Source organism: Schistocerca serialis, chromosome 2 (genome assembly GCF_023864345.2).
Source record: "Schistocerca serialis cubense isolate TAMUIC-IGC-003099 chromosome 2, iqSchSeri2.2, whole genome shotgun sequence".
In the NCBI taxonomy this organism is placed as follows: Eukaryota; Metazoa; Arthropoda; class Insecta; order Orthoptera; family Acrididae; genus Schistocerca; species Schistocerca serialis.
The window spans coordinates 681014711-681039933 of record NC_064639.1 but is presented as its reverse complement, the minus strand read 5'-3'; the positions used below and the strand labels follow the sequence as shown (position 1 = coordinate 681039933).

General features: G+C 44.6%; 1 protein-coding gene and 1 non-coding gene across 2 annotated transcripts in view; both read left to right on the top strand.

The window, feature by feature from the left end:
• Positions 1-19167, top strand: part of LOC126456325 (uncharacterized) — a 43923-nt gene extending 24756 nt beyond the window's left edge. The window contains exon 3 of the mRNA XM_050092074.1: positions 18905-19167. Coding sequence (XP_049948031.1) covers positions 18905-19167 — 263 coding nt within the window. The remainder of the gene's footprint in view (positions 1-18904) is intronic.
• A 1990-nt stretch (positions 19168-21157) lies between these two features.
• Positions 21158-21247, top strand: Trnay-gua (transfer RNA tyrosine (anticodon GUA)). Its single transcript is given in 2 exon segments — positions 21158-21194; positions 21212-21247. It is a non-coding gene; the product is annotated as a tRNA-Tyr (tRNA).
• Positions 21248-25223: the final 3976 nt, after the last annotated feature.

Genomic DNA, 25223 nt, shown 5'->3' with positions numbered 1-25223 from the left:
ATGTTTTCTTTGTCATCCCACTTTAAATCACTCCGTTCTCATACTTCAGATATTTTATGAAAGTAACTGCTTCCAGTGGTTGTTCTGCAATCGTGTAATCATACAATAAATAGTCTTTGTATATGCAATAGTTATATTGACGTCGACGGTTTATTGCCACTCCCTGCACCAAGCTGTCTTAAACATACCTTGTAAGTTAAAGAATTTTTCCATTTTAGAGACCATTATTTTTCAGGCTAGTTTATTCTCCGAAAATTGTCTGAAAATGTGGAAGTTAGTTTGCCTAGGAAACAGCAAGGGAACTGCGTGCTTCTTCTTTGGAGGGAAATGGGAGGGCTACGTTGCCCCAGACGGTCTCCACAAGATCGATTTGTCCATTACGAATAACAGTGCGAACCCCAGCACCGCGCTTCATGGAAAAAGTAATCAAGGAACACCTGACTGGAACCTCGATTGATGACGATGATTGTATTGATCGACGTATGCAAGACTTGCCTGAAACTTGGCGATTGTCGGAGAAAGTAGATGCGGTCGGGTACAGATGTATGACACTGGTGTGCAGCCCCACAATCGGTAAGGAGTTAGTTCAGTCTCGTAGTGGGCCGGACTCTTGTACAGGTGTCGGACGCCTCTAGTCACTATCGAGGGAATTTATAGGCTGTACTGTACCTGGGCAGGCCCGTGCAACTATTGTCTAGCCCTGCGGTCAACATTTTGGTGATGCGTTAGAGCACCCTCCATCCACCTTGTGAACATCTTCCTTCATGAGGCAGGAATCAACCGAACATCAGAATCTGCATACATACTCAGAAAGCCACTGTACAGTGTTAGTTGGGGAGTACATAGTACCAATATCGGTTTTCGTTCCTATTAGGTTCCTATATTGGAATAGGAGAAAGAGTATACGTAATAGAATGGTTTGCTGCATCTGCCGACTTGAACCCAATATAGGATGCTTGTGACCAGTTAAAACTTGAACTGCGCCGTTGCAGAAACCTTCCTCACATGATAGATCACCTCAAGAGGGCCACTGTCAAAGAGCAGAGCAAGAGTCAGCAGCCAAGCGTCGACCATCTTGTGGGAGGTATGCTAAGGAGGATCCAAGCATTTTACGATGCATGTGATGACGCAGTACGGAATCGATTATTATGCAGCAACATATTTTGATTTCACAAATATGCGATTTCGAACAGACTGCCTTTATCATAGTTGCTTGCACAGCAAAGATTTGTTTTAGTTTCATAAGACTTGTTCTTTCATTCTCTGGCACACCTTGGAATTATCTCCATTTGTACATCAGCAGGTGTTGCAAATTTGTTTTGAGTAGTTTAGCTGCAGTACACTGCTTAGTCACAAGTTCTTTAAAATGCATGGTACCAAAAGGACTTTTTATAGAATAGAAATTTTGTCACATAACATGTCATATACAATCAGATGATTGAGACATAGGTGACTCATAAGTTTTAAGCTATTTCTAATTGTAAGTATACAGAATAATTACAGGTATTTTGCAATTTTAAGTTCCAAAATATTATTTAAAATAATCATGTTGAAAATAAAGTAAAATTAAGAATAAGTATTTACTTAGAGTACATTTTTAGCATGACAGAATAAAATGTTAACATCAGGACAGTTATTTGAGACAGTCGTAAATTCTTCTACGCTGTAATAATATTCACTTGCTAGGTGTTTTTTAACATGTTCAAATTCTTCTGGTTCATAATTTTTAATTTTTTCAGACTTTTTCTCATCCTCATACCCATGAAGTAAGGTGTCTTCTCCAGCAGTTTTAGCCTATGAGTTGGTAACTTATACTGATATTTGTTTCTTGTTTCATAATCATGCTTAAACAGGGTATCTTCAAAAAGTTGCGTGTTTTGTTTAGAAAACTTAATTGTCTCATAGAGGCCAGGAACAGCTGTAACATCAACGGAGGTCTGCACGTTTGTCTTTCTTCTGCACCTCCCATAGCCCTAATGATTTTTTTCTCTAGCCTAAAGACACCCTGTAAGTTTGTCTTCTCTGATCCCAAAAAATTATACCATATCTAATCACAGATACAAAATACGCATGATGTACAGTTTTTTTGACTGGTGTTTCTATTATACTGCTTATAACATTCATTGCAAATATTAGCCTATTTTGACGGTGACACATGGCATCTACATGGTGTATCCATGACAAATTCTTGTTCAGCGTTACATTTAGAAAATTGGTACAGTTTGTGGTGGCAAGGTGATTGTCCTCATATGGTATTTCTAGTATATCATGTACAGCATGTTTTGTGGTAAAGTGAATGATTTGTGTCTTTGTTAGGCTTAATTTCAGACTATTATTTCTCACCCAGGACTCAATTTCAGCCAGAGACTGCTGAAGATGACTAATTAAATTTTCACTTTTCTTGCAACAGACTGTTGCTGTAGAGTCATCTGCATAAAGAATAGTGTCTGAAATTGTTAGTTGAAAGGTCATTTATATAATACAATAACAATATTGGCCCAAGGATAGGTTCTTGTGGCACACCTTGTTCTTTTTCCAACTTGAGAAGAATCTCTTACCAGTTTCTCCTATTACTATTCGTTGTTTTCTGTTTAATAGGTAAGATAACATCCATCTCAGCGAATTTTCACTACAACCATGTGCTTGTAGCTTGTGAAGTAGTGGTTTGCGGATCTACTGTGTCAAAGGCTTTACTTAGATCAAAAGATGCCCGATACATTCATATTTTTATCTAGATTACTACTAATTTTTTAATAAGTTCATTAATGGCTTGCACAGTGCAGTGTGCTCTTTGGTAACCATGCTGATTGTTCTGGATAATATTATACAGATTATGATAGTTAACTATCTGGTTACACAACTCTTTCAAATATTATGGAAAATATTGCTAACAATGAGATTGGTCGATAATTACTCACTTCATTGTCTGCCTTTTTTGTAAATGGGTCGTATTTCAGCGTACTTCAGTCTATCGGGAAAACATCCTTCCTCGAAATATTGATTCATTAGAAGGGACAGAGGATGTGCAACACCATGGGTGACCGCCTTTATTTTTATAGGAATTTCATGCCAGACTACAGAATTTAAAATCTTCAAGGACTTTGATATCAGCTACTTCAGAGTAGGATGTTATGGGTGAATTTAAATTTAGTGGAGTTACGTAAACTGGAAACAGGGTGCACGGTTGGCTGTGAAAGTTCATCAGTTTTACATGGATATATGAAGTGGCTGTTAACCGCTTCACAGATTTGTGTAGGGTCCCAAACAGTCTCACCTTGAACCACCAGCTCAAATTTCCGTTGTCTGCCTTTTTTTATACCTATTTCATTCTTTACAATGGTCCATATTGCTTTATTTATTTTTAGCGTTTGAAATGTAATTATTATTCTCCAATTTTTTGGCTTGTCTGACAACCTTATCAAAGATTTTCTTATATTGCCTTACATAATTTACGAATTCTGGGTCTCGATTGACTTGCCTCCATATGACGTTCTCTTTTCCTCATGCTTGAAATCTGAATACCCCCTTGTTATCCATTAACCCTTCTTAGGTATGTCAGTTTTTATAGTTATAAAAGAAAAGCATTCATTGAACACCATCAAGAAGGCCTCCAGAAAGTTATTGAAATTTTCATTTACTGAGGCCTTAGCATGAGATGGGGCTGATTTTATTGACGAACATTTCTATATTTTCTTGTCTAAAATTTCTGATTTTCTTGTTTGTGTGCTTTGGTCTAACACAGGGCAATGGCATCAATAGAGCACTGTGGTCTGAGATTCCTAAGCTTTCTATACATTTTTCTGTTACTCTTTAGTTTAAGCTACTAGCAATGTTATCTATGCAGGATGCCAACGAAGCAGTTACCCTCGTCATTTCTACAAAATTTAGAATAAAGCCATGTGTGGACATCACCTCCTTCATCTTAAAGGCAAATTTGTCATTTTTTCGCTCATCTATATTAAAATCGGCACAAACAACAATTTTTTACATAACTTTTCAGCTTTGAGTTGGAGTGAATTTTCAAGTTTGACCAAAAAACTGCGGGAGATTGAGTATCCAGGGGTACGATATATGATGAGTTCTATGTAGCAACTCTCCAATGTGCGTTCTTCATTTAAATTATTGAAATTTTGCTTTGTTCAATAAATTTATATTTTTATCTCTGAGCCATTGTTCACTTAAGTAAACAACCTTTACAGACCATTTTGTTCTCTCTATAAATATTTCTAAGTCGTAAAGCTTACTGACCAGATTACTTGATAAAACTCCAATATTCAAATGCATAATATGATTATTATTTGCTATTCTAGATGTGATGTCATCAAAATTGTCTGCTCTAACCTGGCCAGACACAAATTTTTGTAGACTGCTTATCTTAATGTTTTTTCTCCCAAGTTTCTACTAAAAAAATCCTTAAAATGGCATGGTGGTGAAGTTTTTCTCTTGTTATGTTGATGTTCGTTCTTCTGTTGTTGCTTCTTCCCTTGTTGCTTGTTCATGTGATGATAGTCCTGATTCTGCCAATGCTGATGCTGCCATTACCCCCCCCCCCCCCTGCGGGTCCGGGGTAAGAATAGGCCCGAGGTATTCCTGCCTGTCGTAAGAGGCGACTAGAAGGAGTTTCAACCGTTTCGGCCTTCCATGTAATGGTCCCCCTTGGGGTTTAACCTCCATTTTTCAAAATTCTACAGAAGTACGAGCCTTTTGGGGAAGGACACCTTACATGGTGTACCACTGGTCCTAAGTGCACTAAGACCTTGGCACTCAGCATTGTAACGGCGTTGTAACCATACCCACTATTCCTCAAATTGGGCCTAAACGCCTGATGGGTTGTCCAAGTTACGCCCATAGTGCATCTCCATCTGCACCAGCGATCATGATGGACTTTCCATGGCACCAGAAATCCAGCACGGTAGCCAGCCCGTTGTGGTGGGGTCGTCATGTACCTTCTAGGTTGTAGCCCCCTGACAACACAGGGATCGTACTGCCGATACCTGAGCTGCACCCTCCCCACGTCGGCCAAGGAGTAGATGCCCGTCTCCTTGGGGCATCAGGACTCCCGGCAATGGTCATCCTGCCAGGTGGCCCTTGCTGCGGCTGGGTGGCGCCCGTGGGGACAGCCCCTGGTCGGAGTGGGTGGTATCGGGGCAGACGTTTCGCAGATGAAACGTCAACATGTATCAGGTCGCTCTGCGGCCGAGTCTTTCAAAAGAAAAGGTACCGTTTCTAGTTCTGGTGCTCCTGCCCTTTCCCCCTTGGCCACTCCATGGGAGGAGGGACAGGCCCGCCGGCTTGGGGCGAAGTACTTCCGCCGCTATTTGGTCTGTTCTCGAACCGATGGGGGGACGTTCGCCACCTCCAAGCCCATGTTCTTTGTTCAGCACATTGAGGACGTCTTCGGGGAAATCGAGGCTCTCAGCAAGATGCGTTCAGGGTCTGTCCTTATCAAGACCACCTCCGCCACACAGTCGGCGGCGCTGCAGGCGTGCGACCGCCTAGGGGACATCCCAGTATCCATTGTCCCACATCTGGCACTAAATAGGACGCAGGGGGTTATTTTTCATCGTGACCTCCTGCTACAATCTGATGAGGAGCTCAGGGCCAACCTGGAGCGCCGAGGCGTGCATTTCGTCCGGCGAGTCCAGCGCGGCCCCAAAGACCGTCGCATCAACACCGGGGCCTTTATCCTCGCCTTCGAGGGGGACGTTCTCCCGGAGAAGGTAAAGGTGATGTGCTACCGGTGTGACATGCGACCTTACGTCCCGCCTCCTATGCGCTGTTTTAGGTGTTTGCGCTTTGGGCACATGTCGTCACAGTGTGAGGCTGAGCCCCTTTGTGGCGATTGTGGACGTCCTCTTCGTTAGGAACATACATGCACCCCACCACCTCGGTGCGTTAATTGTCCTGGCGTCCATTCGCCTAGATCCTCAGACTGCCCCGCATATCAGAAGGAGAAGAAAATACAAGAAATCAAAACTTTGGATCGGCTCTCTTATTCTGAGGCCAGGAAGAAGTACGACCACCTCCATCCCGTGCCGTTGAACACTTCGTTTGCCTCAGTTGTGTCCACTCCTTCCGCAGTATCCTCACCCCTATCCTGTCCCCCCTCTGCCTCCTCCGCCCATCAGGGGGCTCTGCCTCCGCCTCCCAAATCCCTCCCTTCCAAATCTTCCTCCCCCGTGGCCCCCACCCCCTCTGCCCCAGGGGCCACTTTTCCTTCTCCTCCTCCCCCCACGCCACCTGAGAAGAGATCCTCTTCTCAGGCGTCCATCGGGGAAACGTTCCGGACCCCAGCTTCCGAGGTCCGGCTTTCCAAAACGGACCCCGCGTGTGAGGACCTTCTTCGGATCCAGTCCACCATCCCTGTGCCTCCTCGGCCTTCCAAGAAGGCCTCCAAGAAGAAGTCTCTATCCCCCTCTCCACCCCGGCGCGTTTCGTCTGACGCTCCATCCGTGAGTCGCTGCTCCCGGCCGTCCTCAGTTTCGCCGGGACGCTCTGCTGCCAGGCGCTTCGCCGGCCTTTCGTCGGCAAATGATGCGGCCCGTCCTACACAACCAGGGACAGCGGCCGCAGCTGGCGACGAGTCGATGGAACCGGATCCGCCTCCCGTCGGTTGTAGCGTAGTTCCCTCGCAACCTGGCCCTCTGCGGCCGTCGAGGTGACCAGCTCTTCCCCCGTCTCGTTCCCCCAACCTTTTGACTAGCGATGGCGTTGTTTCATTGGAACATAAGAGGTATTCGATCTAATCGAGAGGAATTACAACTGCTCCTCCGCCTGCACTGTCCGCTCGTCCTTGGTCTCCAGGAAACCAAGTTGCGCCCGACTGATCGTATTGCCTTTACCCACTATACCTCGGAGCGGTATGACCTCACCCCTGTGGACGGTATCCCAGCTCATGGTGGGGTCATGTTGCTCGTTCGGGACGATGTTTATTACCATCCCATCCCATTGACCACCCCACTCCAAGCAATAGCTGTCCGCATTACTCTTTCTGCTTTCACTTTTTCAGTTTGTACCATCTACACTCCACCGTCATCTGCTGTTAGTCGGGCTGACATGATGCACCTGATCGTTCAGCTTCCCCCGCCGTTTTTATTGTTTGGCGACTTCAATGCCCATCATCCCCTTTGGGGCTCTCCTGCGTCCTGTCCAAGAGGCTCACTCTTGGCGGATGTCTTCAACCATCTCAATCTTGTCTGCCTCAATACCGGCACCCCGACTTTCCTCTCGGACTCTACTCATACCTACTCCCACTTGGACCTCTCGATCTGTTCTACCACTCTTGCCCGTCAGTTCGAGTGGTATGTCCTTTCTGACACCTATTCGAGCGACCACTTCCCCTGTGTCGTTCGTCTCCTGCACCACACCCCATCCCCACGTCCTTCGAGCTGGAACATACTGAAAGCTGACTGGGGACTTTACTCCTCCCTGGCGACCTTTCCGGACCACGATTTTCCCAGTTGTGACAGTCAGGTCGAATACCTCACGGTTGTTATCATCAATGCTGCCGAACGTTCCATTCCTCGTACTACTTCTTCTTCACGTCGCGTTTCCATCCCCTGGTGGAACGAGGCTTGTAGGGACGCTATCCGTGCTCGACGACGTGCTTTACGTACCTTTCGCCGCCATCCTACGTTGGCGAATTGTATTGAATACAAACGACTCCGAGCGCAATGCCGTAGAGTCATCAAAGACAGCAAAAAAGCTTGTTGGGCCTCTTTCACCAGCTCCTTTAACAGTTTTACTCCCTCTTCTGTCGTTTGGGGTGGCCTGCGCCGGCTGTCGGGCATTAAGGCCCACTCCTCGGTACCTGACCCGACCTCAGGTAATGAGGTCCTTGTTGATCCTGTGGCTGTCTCCAACGCCTTTGGCCGCTTTTTCGCGGAGGTTTCAAGCTCCGCCCATTACCATCCTGCATTCCTTCCCAGGAAAGAGGCAGAAGAGGCTCGGCGACCTTCCTTCCACTCGCTGAATCTGGAAACTTATAATGCCCCCTTTACTATGCGGGAACTCGAACATGCGCTTGCACTGTCCCGGTCCTCTGCTCCGGGGCCAGATGCCATTCACGTTCAGATGCTGGCACACCTTTCTCCGGCGGGCAAAAGCTTCCTTCTTCGTACCTACAATCGTGTCTGGACCGAAGGTCAAGTCCCCATGCGTTGGCGTGACGCCGTTGTTGTTCCTATACTCAAACCCGGGAAGGATAGACACCTTCCTTCTAGTTACCGCCCCATTTCTCTTACAAGCTGTGTCTGTAAGGTGATGGAGCGCATGGTTAATGCTCGGTTAGTCTGGATTCTTGAATCTCGACGACTACTTACTAATGTCCAATGCGGCTTTCGTCGCCGCCGCTCCGCTGTTGACCACCTTGTGACCTTGTCGACATTCATCATGAACAACTTTTTGTGAAGGCGCCAAACGGTAGCCGTGTTCTTCGACTTGGAGAAGGCTTATGATACCTGTTGGAGAGGAGGTATCCTCCGCACTATGCACAGGTGGGGCCTACGCGGTCGCCTGCCCCTTTTTATTGATTCCTTTTTAACGGATCGAAAGTTTAGGGTACGTGTGGGTTCCGTATTGTCCGACGTCTTCCTCCAGGAGAACGGAGTACCTCAGGGCTCCATCTTGAGCGTAGCCCTTTTTGCCATCGCGATCAATCCAATTATGGATTGCATTCCACCTAATGTCTCAGGCTCTCTCTTTGTCGATGACTTCGCGATCTACTGCAGTGCCCAGAGAACATGCCTCCTGGAGCGCTGCCTTCAGCATTGTCTAGACAGCCTCTACTCATGGAGCGTGGCAAATGGCTTCCGGTTCTCTGAAGAGAAGACAGTTTGTATCAACTTTTGGCGATATAAAGCGTTCCTTCCGCCATTCTTACATCTCGGTCCCGTTGTTCTCCCATTCGTGGACACAACTAAGTTTCTAGGGCTCACGTTGGACAGGAAACTGTGTTGGTCTCCACATGTCTCTTATTTGGCGGCCCGTTGCCTCAGAGTTCTTAGCGGTTCATCTTGTGGAGCGGATCGCACTGTCCTGCTTCACTTGTATCGGTCCATAGTCCGATCGAAGCTGGATTATGGGAGCTTCCTCTACTCATCCGCTCGGCCGTCCCTCTTACGCCGGCTCAACTCCATCCACCATCGGGGGATACGTCTTGCGACCGGAGCCTTCTACACTAGTCCTGTGGAGAGTCTTTATGCTGAAGCTGCCGAGTTACCATTGACCTACCGGCGCGACGTACTGCTGTGTCGGTATGCCTGCCGGCTGTTGGCTATGCCCGACCACCCCTCTTACGAGTCCTTCTTCGCCGATTCTCTCGACCGTCAGTACGGGTTGTATGTGTCTGCCCTGCTGCCCCCCGGAGTCCGCTTCCGTCGCCTGCTTCGACAATTGGATTTTGCCCTCCCTACCACCTTCAGAGAGGGTGAGAGCCCGACACCACCTTGGCTCCAGGCTCCGGTTCCTATTTATCTCGACCTCAGCTCACTCCCGAAGGAGGGTACTCCGGCTGCAGTGTATTGCTCACGGTTTGTCGAACTTCGTGCTCGACTTGCCAGTCACACCTTTATTTACACTGATGCCTCCAAAACTGACGATGGTGTCGGCTGTGCCTTTGTCGTCGGGGCCGCCACCTTTAAATACCGGCTCCTCGACCAATGTTCCAGCTTTACGGCCGAGCTTTTTGCTCTCCATCAGGCCGTTCAGTATGCCCGCCGTCACCGCCATTCATCGTATGTACTCTGCTCTGACTCACTCAGTGCTCTTCAGAGCATTGGAGCTCCCTATCCGGTCCATCCCTTGATTCAACGGATACAGCAGTCCCTCCATTCTTTCGCTGATAATGGTGGTTCTGTCAGCTTTCTCTGGGTTCCCGGACATGTAGGAGTGCCTGGGAATGAGGCTGTGGATGCTGCAGCCAAGGCTGCAGTCCTCCTACCTCGGCCAGCCTCCCATTGTGTCCTGTCATCTGACGTTCGTGGGGATGTATGTAAGAGGCTTGTGTCGTTGTGGTGGGATGCTTGGTCATCCCTCCAAGGAAACAAGCTCCGAGCAGTAAAACCGCTCCCAACTGCTTGGACAACATCCTCCCGACCATCTCGGCGCGAGGAGGTCCTTCTGACCAGGTTGCGGATTGGGCATTGCCGGTTTAGCCACCGCTACCTGCTCTCCGGTGACCCAGCCCCGCAGTGCCCTTGTGGTCAGGCATTAACAGTGTGCCATGTTTTATTGTCGTGTCCCCGTTTTAGTCAATTTCGTGTTATCCTGTCCCTGCCATCTACTTTACCGGATGTTTTAGCTGATGACGCTCGAGCAGCTGCTCGTATTCTGCGTTTTATAACTTTGACTGGTTTGTCCAAAGACATCTAACCTTTTTACTTCTTTTATCTTCATCTTTGTCAGGTCCTTCTGGTGTCCCCCCATCCCCTTGAGTTTTAGCAGATTCCATGTGCTCTAACACCAGTGACTGGGCGCTAATGACCTCAGCAGTTGAGCGCCCTTAAACCCTACCAAAAAAAAAAAAAAAAAAAAAGCTGCCATTACTTGTGATAGCGGCTGTTGTTGTCTGTGATGGTGGCTCTGCTGTTGATTGAGATGATGTTGCTGCATCTGTAGTTCCTGCCACATCTGAGGACTGTCTTGCTTCATTCGATGCTAGTTTTTCTGTCGCTGGTAAGGGCTGTGCTGTATCAGCTGGTGATGGTGGTTTTGTTTCTGATGTTGATAGTGTTTTTTTGTTGTTTTTTTTGCTATAGTTTTTGATGGGTTCACTGCTATAGTTGTTGGTGGTTGCTGTACTATTATTATTGCATGGTAATCTTGGTTCTGCTGTTGCCATCAACATCTCCATAATTTTAGAGCTGAGAAGTCTCTTTTCCTTTCCGTTTAAGTGCATACCATGTCTTGTAAAACTCTCTCTCTCTTAGGTGGTTAACTGGCAGAAATTGAGAGTTTTCACGCGTTTTGCATATGTCCTCGAACTGTTTGTTGGCTTTCATGATTTCTTTATTTACGCACGAATGTTTAATGAGGTCGTGTCTATGCGGAATTACAATGATGATCATTGTTTTACTCTTATTGGTATCCAGTATTTCCTTTGTTTTTGACGGCACTCGATAATTCATTTTTGTGAACATCATTGGCTTCCCCCCCCCTCCCCCCCCCCCCCCCCCCCACTATCACTGTGCATTCATTTGCATTTGAAGAAGTTCCGGTCCCATGCTTTTTGTAATTTCGTGCATAGATGCCCCTGGTTTCACGTAACTAGATGCGTTTGTAACATGCCCATAACGTAAAATTTTTGCGAGTCCACGCTCATGGCTATCCGAGTGTGTGTTTGCTTCGGAAAATTTCGTTCATACCTTTCTCATCGCGTGAGAAGTATGATTGTCGGTGAGCCTCTGTATTAGCTCTAATATCTCGCGTTTTCTTGTCATGGTCATTTCGTAAGATGTGTGTAGGAGGAAGTAATATGTTGTCCGATTCTTCTCGGAAAATGCACACTCGAATTTTCAACAGTAGACCTCTCCGTGACACACAACGCAGACTAGTGAACAGGGGCCCACAAGAGGTTCACAAATTGACACCACTTATTGCTAGAACTGCCTGTTTCTGAGACAGAAATGACCCTTGAGACAGGGAAGAATTACGCAAAACATAATACCCTATGTCACAAGCGAATGAAAATAAGCAAGGTTGACTACTTTTCGTGTCGAACTGTCAGTTAAGATACCGTTCGAATAGTAAAAATGTCAGCATTAAGTCGCTGAACAAGATCCTAAACGTGGGCTTTCCACGACAGTTTACTATCTGAACACCAAGAAATTTGAACTGTTCAGTTTCATTAAACGTCGAGTTTTGTGGAATTGCGTGTTAGAAAATGTAAAAACTGAATCTTACTGTGATATACTGTTAATTTATTTTCTACCACCCATGAACTTATGTGACGAACTGCACTATTGGAAACAGTGCCAATGTTGCACACAATATCCTTTACTATCAAGGTAGTGTCATCAGCAAACAGAAATACACACATCAAAAAAAGTTTTGCATCACTTCCGATCCGAAAGTTCCGGAACCTGTACAGAAAATTGGAATAGAGATCAACATAAACATCATTTCCGCCCTTTTTATTGCTCTTGAAAACCACACATTGCATGTTTTACCACCATACAGCGAGACCTTCAGAGGTAGTGGTCCAGATTGCTGTACATACCGGTACCTCTAATACCCAGAAGCGCGTCCTCTTGCATTGATGCATGCCTGTATTCGTCGTGGCATACTATCCAAAAGTTCATCACGGTACTGTTGATCCAGATTGTCCAACTCCCCAACGGCGATTCGGCGTAGATCCCTCAGAGTGGTTGGTGGATCACGTCGTCCATAAACAGCCCTTTTCAATGTATCCCAGGCATGTTCAGTAGGGTGCATGTCTGGAGAACATGCTGGCCACTCTAGTTGAGCGATATCGTTATCCTCATGGAAGTCATTCACGAAATATGCACAATGGAGGCGCGAATTGTCGTTTATAAAGACGAATGCCTCGCCAATATGCTGCCGATATGGTTGCACTATCGGTCGGAGGGTGTCATTCACGTATCGTACAGCCGTTACGGCGCCTTCCATGACCACCAGCGGCGCTCGTCGGGCCCACATAATGCCACCCCAAAACCGCAGGGAACCTCCACCTTGCTGCACTCGCTGGACAGTGTGTCTAAGGCGTTCAGCCTGACCGGCTTGCCTACAGACACGCCTCCGACGATTGTCTAGTTGAAGGCATATGCGACACTCATCGGTGAAGAGAGCGTGATGCCAATCCTGAGCGGTCCATTCGGCATGTTGTTCGGCCCGTCTGTATTGCGCTGCATGGTGTTGTGGTTGCAAAGATGGGCCTCGCCATGGACATCTGAAGCAAAGTTGCGCATCATGCAGCCTATTGCGCTTAGTTTGAGCCGTGACACTACGTCCTGTGGCTGCTCGAAAAGCATTATTCAACATGGTGGCGTTGCTATCAGGGTTCCTCCGAGCCATAATCCGTAGCCAGCGGTCATCCAATGCAGTAGTAGCCCTTGGGCGGCGTGAGCGAGGTATGTCAACGACAGTTTCTGTCTCTGTATCTCCTCCATGTCCGAAGAACATTGCTTTGGTTCTCTTCGAGACGCCTGGACACTTTCCTCGTTGAGAGCCCTTCCTGGCACAAAGTAACAATGCGGACGCGATCGAACCGCGGTATTTACCGTCTAGGCATGGTTGAAGTACAGGCAACACGAGCTGTGTACCTCCTTCCTGGTGGAATGACTGGAACTGATCAGCTGTCGGACCCCTTTCGTCTAATAGGCGCTGCTCATGCGTGGTTGTTTACATCTTTGGGTGAGTTCAGTGACATATCTGAACAGTCAAAGGGACTGTATCTGTGATACAGTATCCACAGTCAACATCTATCTTTCCGAGTTCTGGGAACCGGGGTGATGCAAAACTTTTTTTAATGTATGTATTTTAGAATCACCTGTAATACTAGGGGGCATACCATTTATATAAATAAATCCCTGGGCACCACCTATTTGACCATTCTTAAAGGGAACATTACAAAATGGCTAAGTACAGGACTAACATTTGCAGCACGGTACTTCAATATTGTGCAAGGTACTCCATCATATTCGTGAGAGTCCTTAGTCTTCATTGATTTAATTATTGACTCAATCTCCCCCTTGCAAGTATCACAGAGGAGTATTTCAGACATCAGTCTTGGAAAGGCATTTTACAAGAGTTACATGATTCCCTGTAGAAACTAAGTTTTTATTTAATTTACCAGCAATTATCAGAAAAGATTGTTAAATGCTGTACATACACCTGACGAATCAGTAACAGAAATATTTTTACTACGAACTGATTTTATATCGTCGCCCTTGTGCTGCTGACCAGACACTTCCTTCACAACTGACCATATGATTTCAGTTTTATCCTGTGAATTAGCTATTCTATTTGCGTACCACATACTGTTTTCCGTCCTAATAACATTATTAAGCATCTTACAATACTGTTTGTAATGGGTTACTGCAGGTCGATTGTGACTAATTCTAACTTGTTTATATAATTCCCACTTTGTTCTACATGATATCCTTATCCCACTAGTCAGCCACCCACGCTGCCTTTTATTGCTAGCACCCTGTTTAGAACGTTCTAATGTAAATCAGCTTTCAAAGAGCGTAAGAAATGTGTTAAGGAAAGCATTATATTTATCTATGTTATCGGCACTATAAACATCCAGCCACTCTTGTTCTTTAACGAGGCTTATGAAACTCTCTCTTGCCGTTGCATTACCTTTCCTACATAATTTGTAATTATATATAACAGTTGTTTGAGTACAAAAACCTTTTAGTGTTAAAATTTGTGCATCATGGTCTGAAAAAATTCACCCTTTTACTAAGAGACTGACCATCTAGTAATGAGGAATGAATAAAAATGTCTATTGCTATGCTACAGTTCCCTTGCATCCTGTTTGGAAAAACACAATCTACATTAGATCATATGAATTTAGGAGATCTTCCAACATTCTTATTCTTGCACGGTCACATTTAAAATTAATGTTGAAGTCACCACATGTAACTAATTTCTGGTATTTCCGATAAAGCGGATCAAGAACCCTCTCTAGCTTGAGCAGAAGTGCTCTGAAGTTAGTTAGGGACCTATTAGCAACAATTAGAAGTTTAGTTGCCGGCCGTGGTGGCCGAGCGGTTCTAGGCGCTTCAGTCCGGAACCGCGCGACTGCTATGGTCGCAGATTCGAATCCTGCCTCGGGCGTGGATGTGTGTGATGTCCTTAGGTTATTAGGTTTAAGTAGTTCTGAGTTCTAGGGGACTGATGACCTCAGATTTTAAGTCCCATAGTGCTCAGAGCCATTTAGAAGTTTAGTTTCACTAAATTCAACTGCCCCTGCACAACATTCAAGTACCTGTTCAGTGCAGTGCCGAGATACGTCTAGGGACCAAATGGAATACTGTTTTTTACGTACCGGTACATTGCCACTCCCCCACTCCACAAAGAACTCGAAAAACAGCCAGCTAATCTGTACCGTAAAGGAAGCCTCTGAATTGTCAAATTATTTAAGTGGTGCTCCTGTATACCAAGAATGTCAGTCAACATTTGTAAGCAGTTCACTTACTTTATCTCTAATACTTCTTACATTTTGATGAAATATGCTAATTCCTTCACTACTTGGATATCTGGCCTCCTTTGAAGGCGATTCCTTTATTAGAGGGACTTCCTTCAAGCAGCGATACCTACCAGCTGACTTAAGTCTCAAACGCGTGCAGGTCTTAACACCAACTACAACAGGAATTTCCCATGAGTGATCCCACTACTGTCACCTATAAGCTTTGTCAGCCTCCCCGTCCCATACTTATTGAAGGGCGGGCCATGCTTAGTGGAACTAGATTTATTGATTGATTCATCTGGCACCACTGCAGAGTGAGCCATGTCTCCGCCATCAACGCCCATATTAACTAGGCAACAGCAGCATTAAGATGAGGCCGATCATCACGCTGAGCCCGCATCTCGTGGTCGTGCGGTAGCGTTCTCACTTCCCACGCCCGGGTTCCCGGGTTCGATTCCCGGCGGGGTCAGGGATTTTCTCTGCCTCGTGATGGCTGGGTGTTGTGTGCTGTCCTTAGGTTAGTTAGGTTTAAGTAGTTCTAAGTTCTAGGGGACTTATGACCACAGCAGTTGAGTCCCATAGTGCTCAGAGCCATTTGAACCATTTTTGAATCATCACGCTGAAACAGTTGCTCTACACACATTATATAATTTCCATACAGGGGAGGACATTGTAACTGAAAGTCGCTGTCTAGTATCAGCGGAGAAATACGATATTGCAGCGTCTATCTTAACAACACAGGCACTGCAATATCGTGTAGTCGCAAATCTGTTAAATACTCGGTAGGCTCGTTTTTTAAATTTTTTTTACATGTTCCATGATTCTACAGCAGATTGACGTCAACGATACAGGCCTAGAATTATATGCATCTGTCCTACGACCCTTCTCGAAAACTGGAATGACGTGCTCTTTTTTTTTCCCCAGTCGCTTGGTACCCTTCGTTGCCCCAGCGATCTAACATTAAGCTGCAGCTAGATGGCGAGCGAGTTCCTTTGCGTAGTCTTAGAGGTATCTCATCTAGTTCTGATGCCTTTCCACTACCAAGCGAGTGTACTGCTTTTCTATTCCGCAGTCGGTTCTCAGTGTATGCCATTTCGACGTTCGAACTGTGACTGAGAGGAGGGGCCGTATTACGATCTTCTCCGGTGAAACAGTTTCGGAAGACCGAATTCAGTACTTAGACTTGTTATCTTCGTTTTGGTGCCAGTATAGTCACCTTACAGTGTATCTATATATGTCGAACATCCTTTTGCTTTTTCCCCTCCCTCGCGTTTGGAATACACTCTTCATATATTAATTGCTCTATAGCATAACTTGGCCTGCCTGGTATGCATTTGATGTATTTCCTAAATGTATTCTCTGAAATAAACGCATAAAGACGGCAGAAACAAAAACAAAGAATACTAAATAACAACCAACAGAGATTGAAAATGAAATGGTCGTGTGAATAAAATTACTTATTGTTTCAACAATACACTTAAAATTGTTTAGCATTTTCCGTTATTTTAGTAAATACACTGGTGTCCAAAATTAAAGCAACAAACGTTAGTAAGGTAGAAACAATGTAAAGAATTCAGAACGTGAACTGCAACGTGCATCAAGGTAGGCAAAAATGTTCTTCGGGTTTGCACACACATTCCGGCAACTGATTAATGTGCTCAGTATGGGTGTGATCACCTCAGGCAGCAATACAGGCCTGACAACGACGGGGTATGCTGTGAATGACGTCATCTGCCACGTGTTAAGCTAATAATGCCCATTTTTCCGGCAGGGCTGCTTGCAAGTCTAGGGGAGTGGTTGATGAATGCTGACATGATGCTACCCGTCTCTCTAGGGCATCTCAGACGTGCTATATGGGATTCAAATCGGGAGAGTAAGCAGGCCACGCCATGCGTGCAATATCTTCAGTTTCCAAGAAAACATCACCCACCAGTGCTCTTGAGTTCGGGTATCACCCGAAGTCTGGGCCCACAGTATCTTTCAATAACCGCACTTGGAAGTCCCAATATCTCCTCACGATAACTGACAGCCGTTAAACCTTGCAAGTGCACCCATACAATTTCATGAAGAGATGTTAGTGGTCGACACAATCCCTGCCCACACCGTTACGAATCCTCCACGATATCGGTCTCTTTCTACAATGTTTGGGTCCCGAAATCCTATTCCACGTTCCCTCCAGATGCGAATCCGCCGAGTCACTCTCAAGACCAAACCGGCACTCATTGTCAGAACAACATTGGCCCTCTGTTCGATCGTTCAGGTGGCATGTTGATGACTCCACTCTAGACGCTCACTTCTGCGAGGACATACAGTAGGTTCCCGACAATGAAGGCCGCTTTGCCGAAGCCTTCTGTAATCCGTTTGCTTCTATACAACACGTTCAGTGGATGCTACAAGGTCAGATGCTAGTTGCCGTGCAGTGCTAAGGCTGTACCATCGTGCCCTTACAGCCAAATAACGGTCCTCCGTTTCTGATGTCATGCGTGGTCGGCCCTGACCTCGTCTTCGGGATACGGTTTCGGTCTCTACAAGCTGTTGCCACATTCGAGAAAGAGAACGATTCATATTAAGCCATTGGGTCACATGAATTTGCGACTGCCCTGCTTCTATTCTTCCTATGGCCCTCCACCGCAGAATGTGTGGTAGGCGTCTTCTCTGTCATACAGCACCGTCTATGAGTGTGTACACAGCGATTGTGGATGTAGGGCTACGCTGCAAACACTAGCCCGTTGGTAGGTGCCATGACGTCATCGTTGGCGTGATTGTCTATTGACCGGATTGCCGTCTTCCGTGCAGAAAACGATCGTACAGACATGTGTTGAGAGTCTGTATGATAGTATCGTGAGTTAGACACTTGACGGGTAAATAGCAGTTTGTTACTTTAATTTTTGACAAGAGTGTAAGTTTAAGTAAAAGGCCGACGTAATTTTTTCATCCGCTCCTCCGCTCTGGCAGGTAGAGGGTGCGCGAGTCAGTAGCTGCCTGGCGGCCAGCCTGTGACCATCGCGTGCGGAGCCAGTTAGCCGGGACCGAGGACGCACAGGACACCTGCAGGCTACACAGTCGTCGCCTTGGCGAGTACCCTTCTACTGATTTGAATTTCATTTTCTGATACAATGTCAGCTGATAGCATTGTGAACACAGTCCAGTGCGCGTTCGATAGGAACTTTAAAACGCCTTCTGCTCTCGAAATTCACAAATGGATTTTTGAAGAAATTAAGTTGGAGAAAAAAAATGTGAAAGACGTCCGATTTGATTTCGCGCAGAACTCTCTATTCCTAAAACTGTCTAGTGCCATACAGTGCGAGGAACTAGCCAGAGAGAGCAATGGAATTCTGAAATTTCGCCATATAGACGGTGCGGTGAGCGATGTAGTTGTAATGCTCGTAGGTTTTGGTATTAGGAAAATAAAGGTAATTAACTTGCCATTCGAAATACCGGATGAAGAAATTAGCAAATGTTTAAACATGTACGGCAGGGTTCTGACAGTTACAAGAGATAAGTGGCCTAAAACATTCAGATTCCCCGTTGAAAATGGTGTGCGTACCGTGAAAATCAATTTAAGAAAACACGTCCCGTCTTTCAAAATAATCTGTGGGTACCGAGCTTTTATTAAATACAGTGGGCAGCCGCCAACCTGTTCCATTTGTGACGCCGTTGATCATATGCGAAGCATGTGCCCGCGGAGACGGTCTGCCCGCCTCGCTAGGGACAAAGCACTCGCCAGTGCCATGATGTGTTCGGAAACAGAGTTGCCGGCCCTGGGAGTAAAAGCGGCGACGGGCGGTAAGCAGAAGAGAAGCAACGGTCCGGCGGGCCCCTGCACGGCAGACGCAGACGTGACAACACGGCAGGCGGCAGCTCTACCTGCAGTGTCAAAAGCCGCCGCCGCCGCCGCCGCCGCCGCCGCCGCACCAGGCTGCCAGGGAAAAAGGAACCGCTCAGAGGCCGTGCCGGTGCATGCCGTTGCAAGGCAGATACAGTCACTAGCGATAACTCACCATTCTATGTGATGCGGAGAAAGTGAACACATCAGAACAGAACCACGAGCAGTGCACCAATGAACTTGTACAAAACTGATGAAAATATTGAAACCGTCAAAAGATATGAGTATGAACACTGGAAGAGGAGAAAAGGAAATAAAAAGAAACAGTGAAAATTCACAGGTCTATCTTTCTCATACCGTAATAGAGCAGAAATGTGCACTTACAGTAAGGAAGAAAACTGTGCAATGCGACTTTAAAACTAATCATTACTCGCTAAGGAAAGAGTACACACAATAGAAGGGGCCGTGCACTATTTCATTTCGCGGCGCGAAATAATCGAAGTGCGTCGTGTCGTGTGCGCACTAGATGTGTCACGAGAAGAGAAGCGAAGGCCATGATTGCCAAAACCACCGACAAGAATTCATAAACTTACTACAAACACATCCATGGCAACATTCAAGACAGCAATCCCTTCAGATGGAGCCATGCAACCACCATCCCAAATTCGTGCAGTTGAAGCTGACATCTACCACCCCACTCTGCTCCTCCAGCCACTAATCAACACCGATACAAGAAGAATGTATACAGTGTGTATACTGATAGTGATGGGGAACTGTGAAGAGAGCCGCAGAAAGTGGATTTTCAGTTTATTTTTCTCGTTATTTTCCAGTTACTGTTTTCACCATGTAGCCAGTGAAGAGCTATTTTAGTTAGATATGCACATCTATGTATTGTTTCATGCTTATCCATTTGTTAAATTAGTGATTTGCGCTCTCCTCCTTCTAACCTCTAAATAAGTCTGTAAAGCAATTTTCTGTGTATGTTGTTTTTTATTTAGTCTTACATTTACAAAAAAGTTGAATACCCACAAACAATGAAAAATACGGTGGCAGTTTCTTAATGTCAAGTATTTTATCTATGTCACCAGAGAAACAATCTTGATATGAAGAGGTGCTTGCTTGTGTTTCGCCTAATGAGTATTCTCTTTAACAAGCTCACTAATCCCCTTGTGCTCTGAACTTACTTAATATGCTCCACTTAGAATTATAGTCACGTTTCGTATTTCATATTATATTAATGTAAAATTATAGTAAAGTCGAAAATATGAATTTGTAACAATCCGGGAAAGTCATACCAATGAATCACATATGGGTTTGTGAAGACCAAATCAATAAAAAACTTTAAATATTCAAATAATATACGTGATAGCTTACTTCTGTTTTATTGTTAATAAAATATGTGTATGTTGAATGAAAGATCCTGGAACGTATATACATCGCTCCTTCCCTAAGTTTTTTTTAATCTGTTGGATGCGCTCCCCCGTCTCTCTCTCTCTCTCTCTATCTCTCTCTTCTCCCCTCCCCTCCCCTCCCCACCCGCACATCGTGCATGTGCCGTTTCATTTGTTTCTCTGGCGGGTGACCTTCATGGCGACAGGCCACTTCAAGCTAACGGAAAAGTATTGTTTAGTCTCGTTGTCTGCAAGTCGTGTTAACTCTAATTTTAAATATGTCGTTCTAAGAGGTGCTTGAAACTTCATTGCGGAAGAGAAGAAAGAATAGTGCCATTCATCTTGACCACCTCAGGTTCCTATGCTTGATTTCAAGTTAGTGTTTTCGGACAACTGAAAACAGACTTTGAGACTAACACTGGCTAACAGTTTATGCAACACTACCTCACATATTTGGAAGAATGGAGTATATTAAAGTTCAAACTGATTCATCGTTAAAAAAAGCTAAGTAAAAGGCTAATCTATGGGCAAAATTCATCAGTGGCATTATGCATTTAATCACAAATAACCCGTGGCACACTATAGATAGGTTAAATATACTGCACGTTTCATGTTTCGAAACTTTACCAGGCGGTAAAGTTTCTTAATACAATCGTCGATAATATGTTTGAGAGATTATAAAGCAAAAGAACGTTCTCACTAAATGCTCCACCCACCAATAAGAATATCACACTTCATAATGTTGAATCTGCACAATTGCTCTGTATGTGACGCAACCACTACACTCCTTCGGTAGCTCAGTTGGTAGAGCGGTGGACTGTAGAGGTATGAAATGCGGAAATCCATAGGTCGCTGGTTCAAATCCGGCCCGAAGGAATATTTTTAATTTTTTTATGTGCTAGACTCTTCCTTTCTGCTCAGTAAAAGACACATTTCAGTATCACCATTTGCGCTAAATGATTATGAATTTCTAGACGAAACTCTGAGCTGGGAAATGCTACGTACATTTACATCGCTAAAGTGACGTTTCCATTTTATCTTTATTATCGTCGTAGGATACTAAAACACAAATATCATTAAATTGATATAAAAATATGAAATCATCCAGCTTTTGTGTATTTATGAATGATACACGATATTTTTACGTACATTTGTTAAAGAATGCATTTGAATTGGGTCGAATTATAAATAATGGTAAATCTTCCACAGGTACTATACAGACATGGCTGATAAACACCATTGGCTGAAGCCGCAACTACGGTTCCTTGCCACTGAAGTCCCACCACCGTCTTGCTTATCTCACATTTTCAAAATAACTTGCTGTACACTCAGTGCAGCCTGCAATTCTTGCAAAGTGCTCATTACAGCGTTTGCTTTCAGTTATCACTGAAGTGGGCCTAATTTGGTGTCCGACATCGGAGGATCCCGATCATAAGAAATGGTTCAAATGGCTCTGAGCACTATGGGACTCAACTGCTGAGGTCATTAGTCCCCTAGAACTTAGAACTAGTTAAACCTAACTAACCTAAGGACATCACAAACATCCATGCCCGAGGCAGGATTCGAACCTGCGACCGTAGCGGTCTTGCGGTTCCAGACTGCAGCGCCTTTAACCGCACGGCCAGATCATAAGAAAGATAGGTGTCCTTCCCAAGGCTGTAGAGAGAATTATGGAGTGGTGGTCCATAGGAGGAACAGTTAATTTTGTATTCCAACGTGGTCTCGATATTCACAAGAAACTGTCAAGTGTAAGAATTCAACAACTGAGAAAAGTACCTGCCGTTATTCATCATGATTCGGCTCGCGCCGGCAGCGTCCGAGCCCAGAAGGAGATTCAGTTTCCTCCTGCCTGTGCTTCTGAAAAAAATCTCGATTCTTTGTTGTGTACTCTCTTTCGTTTGCCTCCTATTGGCCCTTACTGGGAGATTGTGGCGCCGTTATACTTGTTATACGAAATAAAAATTTTAAAATAAAAGCCGGCCGTGGTGGTCTCGCGGTTCTAGGCGCTCAGTCCGGAGCCGCGTGACTGCTACGGTCGCAGGTTCGAATCCTGCCTCGGGCATGGATGTGTGTGATGTCCTTAGGTTAGTTAGGTTTAAGTAGTTCTAAGTTCTAGGGGACTGATGACCACAGTCCCATAGTGCTCAGGGCCATTTTAAAATAAAAGGTATTTTTTTGCATAAATACAATTACTTAAACTTTCACTTCGATCTACTGTATTATATTCAATTTTTAGAAACGATCATTAAAATCAGAAGAGGATGAAATATTTTGAAAACAAGTTTTGTTGAACGTACGGTTTTTTTTTCAATGTAATTCTTTAGTTAACTTCTGAAAAGTTATCCTGTGTTGCAACGTACGTTTAGATAGGTCATTACACCACATATAACTTGACGATAATTATACATTCGAAATTAAGAAGAGGGGGGCGGGGGTTAAAGGGCAGAGGTGGTCGCTAATCTAATGAGGTGTAGCGAGGATAATAGAGGATTTGGATAAAATGTACAGTCTTTTACTTCACAGGGAAACTGTGAACCTCGAATTGGCCTGCTATCTGTGAAAGGGGCAGTTCACACAATGTCATATCTCGAAGTAATAATATAAAGAAAATTAGTGATAAAGGCAACGTAGCAACTCCAGTGGCTAAGTTAAAAAATTGCATGAGGAACAGCATTGCAGTAAAAATTGAGAACGCATTTCTACGCGAATTAAAAATAAGAAACTAAGTAACTTTACACATTCAGTCCCATAGCTTACAAAAAGACACAGGTTTGAAAACTCGAACAGAAAAGTTAAAATTTCACCTTCATGTTGCTTAGTTTATGTCAACATTACGAACCTTTATACAAAACCATAAATATCATTAAAGGTCTGGAGCGAATTATGGCTTCGCAGTGGAGACTGTGGTGATTCGAAACTTACTGGCAGACTAAAAATGTGTGCCTGATCGGAACACTAACCTGGCACATTATCCTTTAAAGGTAATATAATTCGCCATAAAAAAGAGTACTTGGGAAATATTGGAAATCTGTTAGATTTTGAGTTTTATCATCTCTTGCAACATTTCGAAGTTCAGAGGGAAAATGTTCGTTCATAAAGAAGGGCTGGCAGTAGGAAACAGTCTTGCCAGTATTATAGCGAAAATTTTTAACAATTACCTTTAACTTTTGTTTTTAAACCACACCCACACATTATTGAAATACTTATTTATTAGTATAGTTATGTTGACGACTCTTTGTATGCAGGCAGTGCAGAAGACATTAAAGAAGTGGCGAAGATGATGATTCGATAGGTGCAAATATCGGATTTATCGTTGATATCGAAACCATCAAATCAATTTCCCTCGCGTGATGATTACTGAATGCAGTGGAGAATAGGAGTAGGGAATGTGTAGGAAGCAGACTACCACTGACGCAGTTATTAGCGCAAAATCGAGTCACCCATGGCAGCAGAAGATTTTCAAAAACGCAATAGCAAATTATCAGTCGAATATTATCGACAAGTTGGATAAGAAAGTAAAAGCGGGCATTTACGACAAATCTTCAGACATCTGTTATGAGTTGACAATAAAAACAATGAAGAGAAAACATGACGTGTTGCAGTGACGTACAACATACGTTTCTGAAAAAATAGTGCCAATGCCTTCACATGCACAATTCAAGAGATTGGTTTAAAGTCACTAAAACGCTTGGAAATTGGCTGAAACACAATAGATAATGTGATTAAAGGTTATAAATATTAAATTCAATACCCGGAAGTGTGGTAGTTGTGATGAAGTATGCACCTGCCAAATGACTAGAAAGTTTTGTAGAGGACGCAGTTACCTGTGAGGAAATTGTCCTTTGAAAATCACTTCAAGATTAAAAAGTTAAACACTAACAAACTTACAGCATGGTGCAGATTGTTAAACAGTCGTTAATATAATGAAAGCGATTAGGCACTGCACAAAATGCAAAAGCGCGGCAACTTCACTGCAGGATTGTTGAGACACAAATATTATGGAGTGGCAGTTTGTAGTGACAGAACAAGCAGGGGTTCAATTGCAGGTAAAGCAAATTATAGCTCGCTGGTAGGATATTGAGCATCTGCTATTTTTCTCAAAAAAAAAAATCCAAATGGAAAGTTTTTCGGCTCATGCTTCTGTACTGCTGAACTGTAATAAGGTTGGACGAACAGAGGACATCGACCTTATGCAAAGGAGAGTGATCCGATTTGGCAATGTCGCTTGACAAGCTACTGTGTAACGAAAGTACTGAAAAATTTTAGGTGGCATACCCTCGAAAAAATGCCATTTTCCGCGAGAATATTCTTAAACTGTGAGAGGTATTGTCGGTAGATTACAACTATAACCTAATATTTAGTCGACTCTCCATTGTCCCTAATAACTGCAAAAATCCTCGTAGACATTGATTGTATAAGGGCAGTGATCTCTTCTTCGGAGACTGAAGTCCACCCCACTCGAATTGCAGTTTTCAGCTCGGCCACACTATGAAACTGCCATCCACTGCGATAAACACGTCGTGCTAGGACCCCTCCCCCCCCCCCCCCCCTCCCGTAGATTCTGCGATAAACACGTCGTGCTAGGACCCCTCCCTCCCCCCCCCCCCCCCCCTCCCGTAGATTCTGCATGGGATTTAAACCCGGACTTCTCAATGGCCAGCTCAGAATTAGAATACCTTTATCTTGAAACTACGATTTTGTCTTAGCAGATCTGTGAATACCAGCGTTATCGCGTTGGAATAGTGTATTATCATCGTCAAATTCCTCATACATAAAAACCAATTCAGCTTCCAGCTCTTCCGTATAATCATCGGACTTAATTTTGGGGTACAGCCATGCTATGTTGTACGTG